The 15,428-nt window shown below is 40.8% G+C and overlaps 1 protein-coding gene across 1 annotated transcript; it reads left to right on the top strand.

Annotated features, from left to right (window-relative positions):
* The first annotated feature begins 3,069 nt into the window (after positions 1-3,069).
* Positions 3,070-15,216, top strand: LOC139464359 (AT-rich interactive domain-containing protein 1A-like). The gene is made up of 3 exons (XM_071245887.1): positions 3,070-3,133; positions 6,189-6,269; positions 12,636-15,216. Exons 2-3 carry the CDS (start codon positions 6,209-6,211, stop codon positions 13,574-13,576), a joined length of 1,002 nt encoding a protein of 333 aa, XP_071101988.1. The 5' UTR covers positions 3,070-3,133; positions 6,189-6,208; the 3' UTR covers positions 13,577-15,216.
* Positions 15,217-15,428: the final 212 nt, after the last annotated feature.

Genomic DNA, 15,428 nt, shown 5'->3' on the forward strand with positions numbered 1-15,428 from the left:
GATTTACGGGATCGAGTAGACGGGTTAGAAGACTTGTTTGATCCAGGATCGTGATGTCAATCACTGGATTGCCAAGAAAAACCTCGACTCGTCATTAAACGGCGTTAAACGAACAAACGTACATTGACAGTAGTCAGGTTAGAAGACTTGTTTGATCCATGATCGTGATGTCATTCACTGGATTTACAAGAAAAAACTAGATTGCCAGGTCGTTTTTGTAACATGCTTCACGTGGTTACAACACCGAGTTGCACGGCCCATTGGTCTGAACTATTGAATAAAAATATAAATAAAAAAGGCATCCGAAATTGATATTCAAGAGAACATAACTTTATTGCTTTGGATTTGTTTTATTTGTACTGGCTTCGCCTGTTGCAACATTTATTCCCACTATATGTTTTTCTTAAAAGAAAAAACTTAATATGAGGAAGAGAATTTATGGATGTCAACTTCTTTATTATGAGGGACACAGCGTATCGGAGTACATGCTTACTCCTTTTTAGGCGAATAAATAATAAAGAAGTTGACATCCATAAATTCTCTTCCTTATGTGTCTAAATGCCATTGACAGACAGGAAAGAAAATATGGCTCCGACAAAATGCAGTCACTGGGGTGATAAAAACATGTAACATCTTAAAAATGAACACAATGCAGTAACTAGAGCGATAAAGACAAAAAATATAAGAAAACCACATTCAAAAATTGAAGTAATTACAGCTTCTGTGGTTTGAGCGTAAACTATTTCATAAACTTACAAAATCAAATTTGGTGATATGTGAGACCGTCGTTTTCATAAACACTATATGGCAACACAGCCACTCTATGTGAAACTTTTCGAGGGTAGTAAATTTCAATTCAGATGCCATTCGTCGTATCAAGGGGAGGTCAACCCGTCACATCTGGCGTCGGTAATGTTGACAGTTTGTTTTAGTAATAGACTATTCGTATTTATCAAGCAATTGTTTCCATATAAGCGTGACCTGTCATTGGACGGGGATTCATTCGGACAGAAGATTTCCAGGGTCGGACATTGAGAGATACGTGGTTTAGCCATAAGGTGAGGAACATTCAGTGACACCATCAGTAACGCATAGGTGCCAGCAAGGACCTCAGATACAATTCCCCATTTTGACTTGTACCATATGTTACCGTGTCTGTTGGGGTGAAAAAATACCTGCCCGGGTCTTCGGCATGACAAGCGAACGCGTTTAACCACTAAGGCAACCCGTTCTCTGAGTACAATTCGACAAAGATTTCAAAGAGAGTCACAAAACTCTTGCTCAAGTTGTTTGATCAAGGTTTGAACAGTCAAAGCCTCAGTAAAGCATTAAGAAACGTTTAATGGTAGACAGTTTGGGGACATTTCCAAATTTGAAGCATCAGTTACAAAAATTATGTCAGATGCAATTCCCAAATTTGTACCATCTGTTCACGTGGGGTTTTTTTCAGGTGAAAAATTGAGTTGGCTTTGCGTGTGTGTGTGATGGGTGCCACCTTTCGGGCAGGATACGCTCAGCTTTTCGTTAACACCTGGTATCATCACTATTTCATAGTGATTGATACACATGCTCATGATGTAGTCGACTATGCTTTTGGCAGAGCTTTCTTATGAATATGGAAAGGTTTTGTCACCTTTATTCTATGTAGTCGACTATGCTTTTGGCAGAGCTGTCTTATGAATATGGAAAGGTTTTGTCACTTTTGTTCACACATTGGGAAACAACATATATCAGTCACGCTTTAATATCAGGCAGAACAACAAATTCACGTACACGTTTGCAACTCAAGACACTGCACCGTGTAGATTCTGGGTTAGAGTTGGTTTTCAACAACCAACCCTGTCGTTAGGGCGACTGACGGAGTCGGGTGTCAGGCTCACTGACTTAGTTGATGCATTTTACTAGTCCCATTTGCGTAGACCGATGCTCATGGTGTGAATCACTGGATTGTCTGGTTAAAACTCGATTATTTACAGACCACCGACACAAAGCTGGAATATTGATGAGTGTGGCGTTACAGCAACAGTCAAATTATGCGTTAGAAAATGTCGTAGGTGACCGAGTATTCTAAATGTAAACGTATAACTAACTCATTTGGTGAAATATTTTCAACACAGCTACACGATTACTGAATGCGCGTTGCCAAATTATTACCTACACTTCTCCATTTCCGCGCTTGTAGTAGTGCTGTGGAATCAGAACTTTTTTTCTTTTCTTTTTTTTTTCTTTTTTTTATGGGGGGGATCACTTTTTATAACGTACCGCGAAGGGTCAGATGTCCTACTTGTGTTACGGAGCAAATATATACTACTTAACGTTTCCTTGGAATACTGAGATATATCATACTATTTAGTGGCGTATGAAACGTCAATGCAAGAGAATAACAAGTCTTGATTATCCAACGAAACAAATTCCTTTGGATGTAAATGGTAGAATAGAGATGCAACTTTTGTGAATGGTTCACTGAAAATCAGTGATGACACCAGGTGTTCGAGAAAATAAAGGCATATTCAAACATGTGGTTTTACAAGCCGTACTTTGTCACTATGGTGTTTGTGATGATATACTAGTATTGTATTTACCGATATCTCTGTCGGGTGCAATAGCATTTCAATCCGCCCCAATGACACAACGGTTTTCAAGGAAAGACCGTGTTGATCAGTAAGAAAATACATAATTACTGGTCTGATAACATGTTTAGCAAACCTCGTTGTAACGCCAAGTTTTGTTCGCATCCTTGGGTATTCAGACAATTTAAGCCAAGAGAACTTTGTAAGCAACAAGTATCCTGTACTTTAACGTGGATTCTAAAATAAAAGCGACAAAACTATGTTTCATGCTCATAAGAAATCTCTGCTTGAAACTATATGCCCCTAACTGTATGCCTTCCTATTTGTTGTAAGGAAAGAATTTGACCCTAGCTTTACGTCTCTGCGTGGCTTTCGTGTCCATCATAGTTGTGATATTACTGTCAAGGTTGAGTCATGCCCCGGGCTGTTTAATGGACTTCCCTTGTAGGCCCTACACACAGAGGGTAGGGGTAGATCCTAGCCAGTAGGTGTCCTCCATTGCTTTGGAAATGTAAGTGTTTTTCCACGGTGGCATTTTTATTGCTGGAATACGGTTGTCTTGGGTAAGTTTTAGTTTTATTTACACCTGTGATTATACACGTGCTATGCTAAGCATACTAACAAGACGATAAAATGTATCATTTTGATTCAGAGTTCGCTCCTTCTTGTTCAAGGTTTCGTGTTAATTGTATCCAGGAATTATTGTTCATTATTGTTGATACACAAACGCACTGATGCAGATGTGTATTTAACTTTTCATATTTCCAAAGTTATAGTGCATGTATAGTTTTTGTTTTTTTGCTTGAAAAGCGTGGAGGTACACATTTTGTGTCGTTTTGGTTTATCCCCGTTACTTAACGCAAGAATGTTGAGGGAAGCTCGATAAATCATTGTCCGCAAGAACAGCGTTTGTTTGCGAAGTATAACACGTTTTCCCAGTTTGAACAGAGCGGGTTGGGGATTAACAAGAACGGGTCATGTGAACATACGATGTTGTTTCCACGTTCTGACACAACTAACTTTCTGACAACTCTCTCCCGGAGGTCTGGTGATGATGATACAAATATAATCTATTATGTCATATACATTTTACAGTATATACTTAAAGGTAAATATATACTAATAGGATGTGGTTTCACGTAAGAGTATACTATGGTTTTATAGTAAAATTAAATAATGTGACGTATCATGAAGTTGTAAGATGAAGTTGCAGTGAGCAATATTTGTAAAGTAGAAGAAGTACATTATTGCTGTTTGAAAGATTAAATAAAATGACGCATCGTGTTCCTGTAACAAAACTTTGTAAAGTAATATTAAATACAATGACGTATCGTGGGGTAGTTAGAAATATTTGTAAAGTAATAATAATTATTCATTATTAATAACTTTATCATGTAAAAGTAAATTCTGGTTGTATAGTAATATAAAATACAATGACGTATCGTGTATCAGTAACCAAACTTTGTAAAGTAATAATTATTGCTATGACGTATCATGTAAAAGTAAGTTATGGCTGTATAGTAATATAAAATAAAATGACGTATCGTGTATCTGTAACCAAGCTTTGTAAAGTAATATCAATGACAATGACGTATCATGTAAAAGTAAATTATGGCTGTATATTAATATAAAATAAAATGACGTATCGTGTATCTGTAACCAAACTTTGCAAAGTAATATTAATTACTATGACGTATCATGTAAAAGTAAGTTATGGCTGTATAGTGATATAAAATAAAATGACGTATCGTGCATCAGTAACCAAACTTTGTTAAGTAGTATCAATCACTATGACGTATCATGTAAAAGTCACCTATGGTTGTATAGCAATACTAAACACTATGACGTATCATGTAAAAGTCACCTATGGTTGTATAGCAATATTAAACACTATGACGTATCATGTAAAAGTCACCTATGGTTGTACAGCAATATTAAACACTATGACGTATCATGTAAAAGTCACCTATGGTTGTATAGCAATATGAAACACTATGACGTATCATGTAAAAGTCACCTATGGTTGTACAGCAATATTAAACACTATGACGTATCATGTAAAAGTCACCTATGGTTGTATAGCAATATTAAACACGATGACGTATCAAGTATCCGTAAACAAAACCAGCAAAGTAATATTTATTATTATAAAGTATGATGTCCAAAACACAGCTATGATACCGCAGCAAATACATCGCCATTACCATCGTTGCACTGCAGCTTTGTGTTGGGTATTTGAGCAGGATGTAAAATTGTGAACACCTATATCAGGCTCCACTGACGTATTTACCACAACAACAGACACATGTCGAAACGAAAGAATTATATATCGACACATTTGAATAGTGGTTGTCCTCGCATTCTTGGGATACCAAGAATATCGTTTCCTAAACCGCAGTTGGCCACGGGGAGTAGTTGGATGGGTGACATGTCGAAACGAAAGGATTATATATTGACACATTTGAATAGTGGTTGTCCTCGCATTCTTGGGATACCAAGAATATCGTTTCCTAAATCACTGTTGGCTGCGGGGAGAAGCTGGATGGGTGACATGTCGAAACGAAAGAATTTATTTATATATCGACACATTTGAATAGTGGTTGTCCTCGCATTCTTGGGATACCAAGAATATCGTTTCCTAAATCACTGTTGGTTGCGGGGAGGAGTTGGATGAGTGACATGTCGAAACGAAAGAATTATATATCGACACATTTGAATAGTGGTTGTGCCTGCATTCTTAGGATTTCCAAGAATATCGTTTCCTAAGGCACTGTTGGCTGCGGGGAGGAGTTGGATGGGTGACCGGGTGGAAGCTTGAATCCTGCGATTGTCTGGTGCTTCGGCCCTGCCCCACACTGAAACACATGTTACTATATTCAAGGCCTCTGTAAGGCTTTCAATGGGTTTTTTGGTAGACATGTGGAGGGCATTTTCAAATTTGTTTTTGTCAGGTGAACAATTGACTTGCCTTTGCATGTGTCTGTGACGGATGCCACCATAGGACAGGATAAGCTCACCTTTTCGCCAACGCCTGATGTTCATTATGTTGTCGGAATCGTACAATCGACTCTGCTTTTGGCAGAAACTTCTTATGAATATGGAAAGGGTTTTGTCGCTTTTATTTATATGTGGTGTCTCAGGCAAGTAGCTTCGCTCGAAATATGCTACTGTTCACACAGCAGCGAATGGGTACCCTGCAGGATGTAATGTGGAAAATAGTAGTCGTGGAAGAAGTAGCAGCAGCAGTAGTAGTAGTAGCAGCAGCAGCAGCAGTAGTAGTAGTAGTAGTAGTAGTAGCGGTAGTAGTAGTAGTAGTAGTAGTAGTAGTAGTAGTAGCAGCAGCAGCAGCAGTAGCGGTAGTAGTAGTAGTAGTAGTAGTAGTAGTAGTAGTGGTAGTAGTAGTAGTAGTAGTTCCTGACGATTCTGACCTGATCATTTTATATCTAATTACTTCATAACAGATTAATACAGAGGATACATGTGCAAATTAAGTTTGTGTTTTGACGACAGGGAAGTTTATTTGTGTGCACACTGACTGTTCCTCGCTGTTCAGTGTGCGTGTCAGGCCTGGGTGTTTTATGTGACTGGGGCAGTAACCTGACGTTCTTGTTATTACAGACGGAAACCAGTCCCTGAAGATGAAGAGCCGCTGTCACCTCGTCACGCTACTGTTTATGTTCGGACTTATCTGTAGAACAGGTAACAAGTCCTTGTGGGTGCTTAGACTGGTTTTGTGTCAAAAAATAGATTCTTATTATTGTTATTATTATTTACAGATTAAAATTAAAAATGCAGCAAAGAGGGTTTGGGTGGTCCTGGCACAGTCAGGCTGGTTAGGCTCATCATCAGCTCAGGGCCCTTGCCCCCTCTACCCGCACCCCAGACAGCGAGACTTCTCCCAGGAAGCGCTGCCTAGTCAAACCCACCCAGAACTTTCGGAGAATGTGAAGACTCCCCAACACTGCAGTTTTCTGCATTACCCTGATTGTCAGAAGGGCTGTATTCCTGGTAGCAAACCCGTGTACTCTCCTAATGTTGGTTAACAGATTGGGAGGTACCAAACCTAAGGCACCGAGAACAATGGGGAGTCGGACAACTTGGTACATGGGACGCAAGCGTGACATTTCGAAAGCGAGGTCTGCATATTTGCCATCTTTTTCCTGAATCTTGTCAATCCCATTGGTGTCAAAAGGGACAGAAAATTCAATGATATACATGATCAGATTTGTTGGTCTTGATACGTCAGAGGCTGTACACGGGCCTATTCCAAAGAATAGTGTATGTATCATTATCCATGACGCCCTCTACATATTCTGGGTCGTACCATGGATGGACCTTTGTGTCAAAACCACAAGCATGGCGAAGACGGTAATAAAATGATCGAGCTACACCATCATATCGCTTAAGATATTGCGTTTGTGTCAAAGCTGGGCATCCACTGATAATGTGCTGGACAGTATCATTAAATTTATTTTCGTATTTACATTTTGATGTATAATTCTGTAGTTACTGGTCTTGGGCAAGAAACAGGAAGCCTTCTGTTTCACTTTTCAGGCCAACCGACTTTATCCAAAGGAAGGACTCTGTAGGGTTGCTGATCATCTCAACACACTGCACATAAACTCGATGCAGTGGTCGTTCAGATAGCCTCTCCTTAAAATAACTGAGTCTGGGCCGATTTGATACGGCACTTCGAATGGTTGACACTCAATACCCTATCGTCCAGCAGTACAGAACCATCAACAAAATCAAAACTGTCATTGAGATTATGTCCCACATCCTTGGCTCGTGTTCGATAACTGTGGAATGCCTTGTTTTCATTGTTATTATTATCCTTTTTATTATCATTATTATTATTACCATTAGTATTACACAGTAGAACCATATCAGGTCCTACGTCATACACTCGAAATCGTAGAACACGATATTTGGTTCCTGCTTTTCTTCCTAGTTTCGTTCGTTCGTCGTTCGTTCGTTTGTTTTTTAGCGCCGCCCTCAGCAATGTTCCAGCTCTATGACGGCGGCCTGTAAATAACCGAGTTTAGAAGTCTCCAGTGATTGATAATCTGAACAACAATTCACGTCGTCGGACACGATGACACGCGATCACGACAAACAACCGAACCTGACCACCCAAACCATTAAGTCGCCTCATACGACCATCATAGTTTTCTAGGGATGTATTCCAGCCCAAACTCCCCACGGGGCCATGCAATTGAAAGATCAACGCAGAATGTGTTTCGACACTGCGCTTAACTATCACCACTCCGGTTGTCCCGAACTACGGACATATCGATGGATTTAAGATGGCTTGAATGGTGTGGTATGATGCTATCGGCAAGCTGTTGTATTGCTGTTTTTCGTGTCAACCACTCACGACCAGAAGCACGATACCTGGTTATAAGTTACTTGAGGAACTCAAACTGAAGACACCTGTCCCTAACGCACAGTTACCCTTTCTATCTTGTCACCTCTCGAGTGGCTATTATTTATTCTTTCGTATTTAAGTTGCGTACCTAAGACATGGTTATGCAAAGATCCCCTCAACTAAGAAACATTAATGCTCCCAGAACAGAAGTCATTTCACGATACTCTTAAAGTTCTAAAGGTCACATCATAGCTTATACATTCATCCAAACTTAAAATGGTGCTCCTGTTTACATGACGTCTTTGAACGATGAGGTCAAATATAGCACGGGGCGGTCAAGCAACAAGGTTTAATTGAAGATTTAACGCCTAGGACACAAAAGTCACGTTTAAACTGAAACGCACTAGCAAAGAGGGGTTGTTTAATTTATCGCCGTCTTTACATCCGAAATTAGACCATTTATGTCTTGTTTATGAATAAACATGACTTAGACAGTGAGTTATTTCGTCCGAGGGAATTAATTTAGTGCCACGTGTTTTTTATACTGTGGAACGGTACATTATACGAGTGTGTCTCCAAAGTAAAAGACAAACACACGAGAGTGCTTAGCATATTAATCTAAGTCGCATTGTCACAGAGATATCTCAAACGTGCACTATCTAACTAAATGGTTAAATATGAGTATGAACCTTCACAGAGTGAGGGCCAAACTGTATTAACGTCAGTGCTGGAATATAGTCTACTTGAACATCATAATGTGCCCAGTCGTAATTTCATATATCGTATCAACTGCAGATTGAAAATTAATACTTGTCATAGTTTTATATTTGTGATTAAATCTTATTCATAATCATAATCATAATGTGCCAAAAAAAACAAAAAAACATATAAAACATAAGAAAAAAGTCGGAAACTGAAAAAAATAATCTGAACACTTGATGTTTATCGTTCTAATCATGTTGAATAATGTTTAAAATAATAAATTATGCATGTGTAAACTTTTATTTTATTTTATTTGTTATTAATAGAGGGAATATTTACTTCTTTTAGTAGATAAATAAATGTATTGCTCACTAAAGGCCACAGACACATTGTACAAATGTTTTCTTCGGGAGTGGTTGCAAATATAATTCATATTCTAATTAACATAGAATGATAATGAACTTTGATATTTTTTAGAGTAAGATTTCCCATTGCTGACATAATCGATATCATTATTTGTTAAGTGTAATGTACATAAAACGGCAGTTCTATATATCTGAGACTTTGGACAATTATATTTTGAATGAAACTCATCTTCAAAAACATTAACATCAACATTCTCACACATTCTCAATACTAATGCTGTATTTCTATGTCTGCATACTTTAATCATAAGTATGTGAGAGATGCCTTTAAAATTTAATTGTGCTGAGGCCATTCTGAATCTTTTACTATTTATATCAAACAAGATGTATTCTGGGGAAATGTGTGTCTTAAAAAGCGTGTAATCATACATCTTTTCTACTCTCAAACCTTGCAATGACCATTTTGGAGAATAGATATCCTTAAGCCTTTGGCCTTCAGATAATAAAAACGAACCTGGATTATTGGCTACACATTGCCAAACATAGCGCATTCGTTTAACGAGATTTTAAAGTTTCAGTAATGACATTAAAGGAATCATGTTTTGCACGTATTGTAAATGGACACAATGTGGAGAAATGTTGTTGACACCGCATACATACCTCAACAGGTGCATGTTTCATGTCCAGGCAATTAATTATGTGTCTACGTGTATTCCCTCACTCATCCATCACCTACACCTATATCCTCCGTCCCAGTGTAACAGGTTTCATGTATTACCGCATGCTACACGTCACATCTGGCCGGCCATGTGAACACCCAGACAGGTGGGAGGCGGCGTCAGACATCCGTCACTGTGACACATGCATTGGTATTGAAGATGAGTAATACTTTGTATCAGCGCACGTTGACTCCTCTAGGTTTTGTTAATGGAACTCAAGACATCACATAACATGGCTTAATTTGGGGACTTGCGACATCATCACTGGTACCACGTCCGATAGGCATTCCATTATTTACTGCAGTAGATGTAGTTGTTGTTGCAGTAGCAGTAGTAGTGAGATGAGGTGAAATGGGGTTTAACGTCGCATCCAAGATTATTGCACTTATATAGCGACGTGCATGCACGTGCGTGAACCTGTCCGGACTGATGCCGAACTTATAGTGCTAGCCCACCGAGATACCATTCCGCACTTTAATATGAATACCCAACTCAGACACGGTATACTGATTCCAAGCCGACCAGTCATTGTTTTAGCCCCTTAATGCCGAGTACCAGACAGGGTAACAACAAGTGCCATCTTTCAACGTCTTTTGACGCGGGCGGGGATTAAACCCCGGTCCTTCCGCTCTCGGGGCGGACGCTCTACCACTAGACCGCGAAGGCGATCAGTAGTAGTAGTAGTAGTGGTTGTAGTAGCTGTAGTAGTTGTAGTAATAGTTGTTGTTGTGGTAGTAGTTCAAGGCCTTAGTAAAGCTTTCAAAATGTATTATACAGTCATGTGGAGGGCATTCCCAAATTTGACGCATCAGTGACAAAATATTGTCCGATGCAATTCCCTATTTGGACTAGTGCCATATGTTTCTGTGTTTTTTCAGTGAAACAATTGACTTGCCTGTGCATGTATTTGTGACGGGTGCCACCGGTGGGGCAGGATACGCTCACCTTTACGCGAACACCTGGTATCATCACTCTTTGATAGTGATTCATAAACACATTCTCATGATATACAATAGTACAATGGGCCTATTTCTCTCATGATATACAATAGTACAATGGGCCTATTTCTTATGAATATGGAAACGGTTTTCATAAGAAATCTCCAAGAGTCTATATAAGAGTCCATTATACGATACCGACTAAACAATATGGACATCTTATAATGAGACTACAAATGTACGTTATTTAATAACCAAATAACCAGTAGTTTCCAGTACGACTACTTATGCAATGGTATCCTGAATTTGCCTCTTAACTTAGACATGACACAAGTGAATCTATCGCCTTAGCAGTATTCAAAAACGCATCTGCCACGAACACTGTGACACTGCAAATGTAATTCAAATTGAGCTTGTCTGTTTCGTCATGCAGCCATTTGCAAGGAACACACACACACACAGAAGCACACACACACACACACACACACACACAGAAGCACACACACACACACACACACACACACACACACACACAGAAGCACACACACACACACACACACACACATACGGTCTATCATGTATATTACTTTTTATATCTTATTTCGCTGACTTATTCACCTGTGACAAGACCGCACCAGATCTAGAGGTTCGCGTAAATTTTCGTGTGAAAGTTTCAACTGCCAAATCAATTCATCAAAGATCGTTGCGTTATTTTCCATTTGATTCTTCACTAGGGAGTATGTGTGCGAGTGATGCTCATCTGCGCCGCAGTAAGCTATGTTCCAGCTATGTTGACCGCCTCTTTGGTCCAGTGATAGAGCGTCCGCCCCGAGAGCAGAATGTCGGTGGATCGATGCCCGGCCGCGTCATACCAACAAGATTAAAAGGTGGTACTTGTTGTTAATCTGTCTGGCGCTCGGCATTAAGGCGCTAAAACAAGGACTGGTTGGCTCTGAGTCACTATACTTTGTCTGAGTGGGGTATCAATGTTAAAACTGCGGCAAGGTATCTCAGTGGGCTGGCACTGTAAACCCGGCATAAATCCGGACAAGTACAAGCACACACTCCTCCTAGACACACACACACACGCGCACGCACACACACACACACACACACACACACACGAACACACACACACACACACGTTAAACTCTTTCGGGATGCGGAAGCACGACCATCCAGACAGTACAATGTGGCCACGCAATCCCCCTCTGGTCAGCCCTTATGTCAGTCATGGTGTAGTGGGGAGACAACATGGGGTACCGGGATGCATTCTGACCCCACTGAGTCCCACTGAGCCCCATGCATCAGGTGCGGGGGTCAATAGTGGGTACGACCTGTTGAGACCCCGGGTGAGCGTAACGGTCATCAGCAACCTTGTCGAGTGGTCAGGCTCGGTGACATGTTTGATTGCATATCATCGTATCCAAATTGCGTAGGTTGATGTTCATCACTGGATTGTCTGGACCTGACTCGATTCTTTGCAGACCGTCGTCATACAGCTGTGATCGACATTAAACAACAAGCAAACAAACTATGCAAACAGAAGCGATAAAAAAAACATTTCTGTAATCACACGAAATCTCTACTAAAAGTTGAGAACGATTTCCGACTATTTCATAAGGAGTGTTTATGCTTATGTATGAATCACTATCAAATAGTGTTGACACCAGGCGAAAAGGTTGGCTCCATCACAAACCCATGCAAAGGCATGTCAACAGTTAACTTGAAAAAACATATGGTCCAAGTCAAAATAGGTAATTGCCATTCTTGTCACTGTTGCGTCAAATTTGGAAACGTCCTCCGCATATCCACCATCAAACTTTTTTGAAAGCTTTACTGAGGCCTTGAATGCTGTATTCCTGATCAAACACATTTTTAGCAAGAGTCCTATGACGCTGAAATATTCGTAGACAAAGCATGTGTAACTGATAGGTATACATACTACTCATGGGTATTCCCTCTTATTTCAGCACATGGCTTCCGTTCCTACTTCAAGCCGAGCTTGCCATCAATACCAAGTAAATACCTCCCTCCATCCTGGCTTCAACCGGATAAACAACGAAACGTCCAACCGTATCAGTACCAGCCCCAGACAACCCCGTATCCGTACGGCTATAACCCTCCACCGTCACAGCAACAAGGACGACCCACACAAACTGGACACCAACGGGCGCGACCTTCTTACCAATCGCAATCTCCACCTGCATACCAACCAGCATATCAGCCTCAAACTCCACCTGCCTACCAACCCGCATCTCAGCCTCAATCTCCACCTGCCTACCAACCCGCATATCAGCCCCGATCTCCACCTGCCTACCAACCTCAAGCACAGCCCGCTTATCAACCACGGACGGACCGAACTCAGAGCAGGTATGCGACACCGACTATATACCGACAAACCAATCAACCGCCTCATCAGCGGAATACGTATCAACAACCCCAGCAGCCGAATACGCGTCAACCACAGCAGGCGTATCAACCTGCAGGTGCCCAACCGTCTGGGGGTTATATAGACCAAGCAAGGCGTCAGCCTGTAAAACCACGACAGACGTACCCAAATCCCGTAGCAACCACAGCTACAACTACTACAACTCGTAAACCACGTAGATACATCGTGCCCACGACGACAACGGTGCCTGCCGCCGGGGGGGAAGTTGAAGGTGTTACCAAAGCAGCCGGGGGTGTCGTGGCCGTCACGGGGAGGCCAGGGTTTGACTTCTATGCGACGATGCCAGTTACCCAGCAGGCCGAAGTCGAGGTGGAAAATGCCAATGGTGGTGGAGGTGGTGGTGGTGGAGGTGGTGGTGGTGCTGTTGCTGCTCCTCCTCCTCCTCAGTACCAGCAGAGACCACCTAATCCCTACTGGAACCCTTTCTGGACGATGGCGGCTTATTCCTTCTTTACAAAGTGAGTCATCGTGCATCTAGATGATGCATGTCGAATCCTATAGTCGATAGCTAGTGTACGCCGTTGGCATCCCAAACACGTGTGTGCTTAACCATCTTCAATACTTCACAGGTTTTGTGATACGTACTAATCATTATGGAAATGGTTTTGTCGTTTTAATCTGTGGTGTAGTAGGGACGGTTGTAATATTTAGTCAGGTGACCCGTGAAGATCCGGGTCAGAATGGGTCTTCAGCAACCTATGCTTGTCGCAAAAGGAGACTTTGCTTGACGTAAGAGGCGACTAACGGGATCGGGTAGTCAGGTTTGCTGACTTGGTTGATGCATGTCATCGTATCCCAATAGCGTGGATCGATGATCATGATATCAATCGCTGTATTGTCTGGTCCAGACTCGATTACATAAAGAGCGCCGTCATATAGCTGAAATATTGCTGAGTGAGGCGTTAAACAACAAACATCATATATTTAGTCAGGTAACGAAAATGATGTTACTTATTACTCACGGAAGTCACGTGAGCCGAACTACGTGCATGAACTTTATGCGAACCCAACCGTTGCCTGACATTAAAGCAATGCGTGGAGCAGATGTTTGAAAGCCATTGCACGTGTTGCACGAGAAATACTGCCGATTGTGCGATGTAAGCTGAGCGTTCATTGGTCAGAGCCTTCGCTGGTTTCCCTCCAGCTTGAACCAAGCCGTGACTTGATTCGTTGGTTACAAACAGCGATAACAACACCAATCGTTCGTATGTATTCACGGGTAATGAGAAGAAGTGTACAGAAAAACTCGAGAAGTATTGATGATGGTGATAAACATGAACACGGGACACTCGCTTGACAGTGGGCACAGGACTAAGTTCTGTATTAAGTATTAACAGAAAACAGCGAGGCACGACAGCCGTCTTCTTTGTAGATATGGGGATATGGCGTGTAGTTTCTATGAAATGATTGTCTTGATATATTTGTACATGATAAACAGTTTATCAGGAAAATGTGTATTTATATCGTAATCTAAAAATTGCAACGGAACATGTGTTGTGAGTTCTGTTTCCGGAGATGATCTGAGAAATTTGTGATTAAAGTGTCTTGCAATTAAATTCCACAAATTACGTCATCGGGTATTGTGACGTGATTGTAAATTTTGACGTACAAGGCCCCGTTCCACAAGGCGATCGTATTGTAGCGCAAAGACAGTCGTTAGTCTAAGTTAAAGTATGTGAGTTGCGATAACCGTAGCACTACGATAACTTTGTGGAACGGACGCCTGAATTCTAAAGGAGGACCGTTGTATGGTAGTTAATTAATTCGTTTCAACGTTTGACGTGTTTGAAGTATTATTCTGTAAAATTCAATTGGATTATGCCGTGGATCGCATAGGTGTCGGCCTGTTCACACACGACAGTGTAATTTTAAAAACGTTATAAATGCAAGTAATAAATAAAATACTGAACTCGATGCCGTGTAAAAGCAATTTTATGAAACTCGTCGTCAGATACCACAACTATTCGTTTCATAAAATTGGTATTACACGGGAGCTCGTTTAGTATTCTATATTTATCATCCAAAACTGGCTCCCAGAGGAGATATCCTTGGGTGAAACATAACATAAGGCATTAACATAAGGCACTGTGTATACATTCTTGGGTGAGATCAAGCGATATCTACAATGTAGATATCGCTGCAATGAAATTGCTTCACGATGCTTTGCAGACCATTGTGACGTCATTGGTTACCATGGCGTCACAATCAAATGACATCACTAATATGCTAATGAAGCTGTTAGCAGTACTTTTGTACACTTAAGAAACTGCTTATTACTGTCTACAAACTGAAATAGTTTTAAGAATGGTGTTGG

Source organism: Haliotis cracherodii, unplaced genomic scaffold (genome assembly GCF_022045235.1).
Source record: "Haliotis cracherodii isolate W230 unplaced genomic scaffold, xgHalCrac1.p SCAF_17, whole genome shotgun sequence".
NCBI lineage: Eukaryota > Metazoa > Mollusca > Gastropoda > Lepetellida > Haliotidae > Haliotis > Haliotis cracherodii.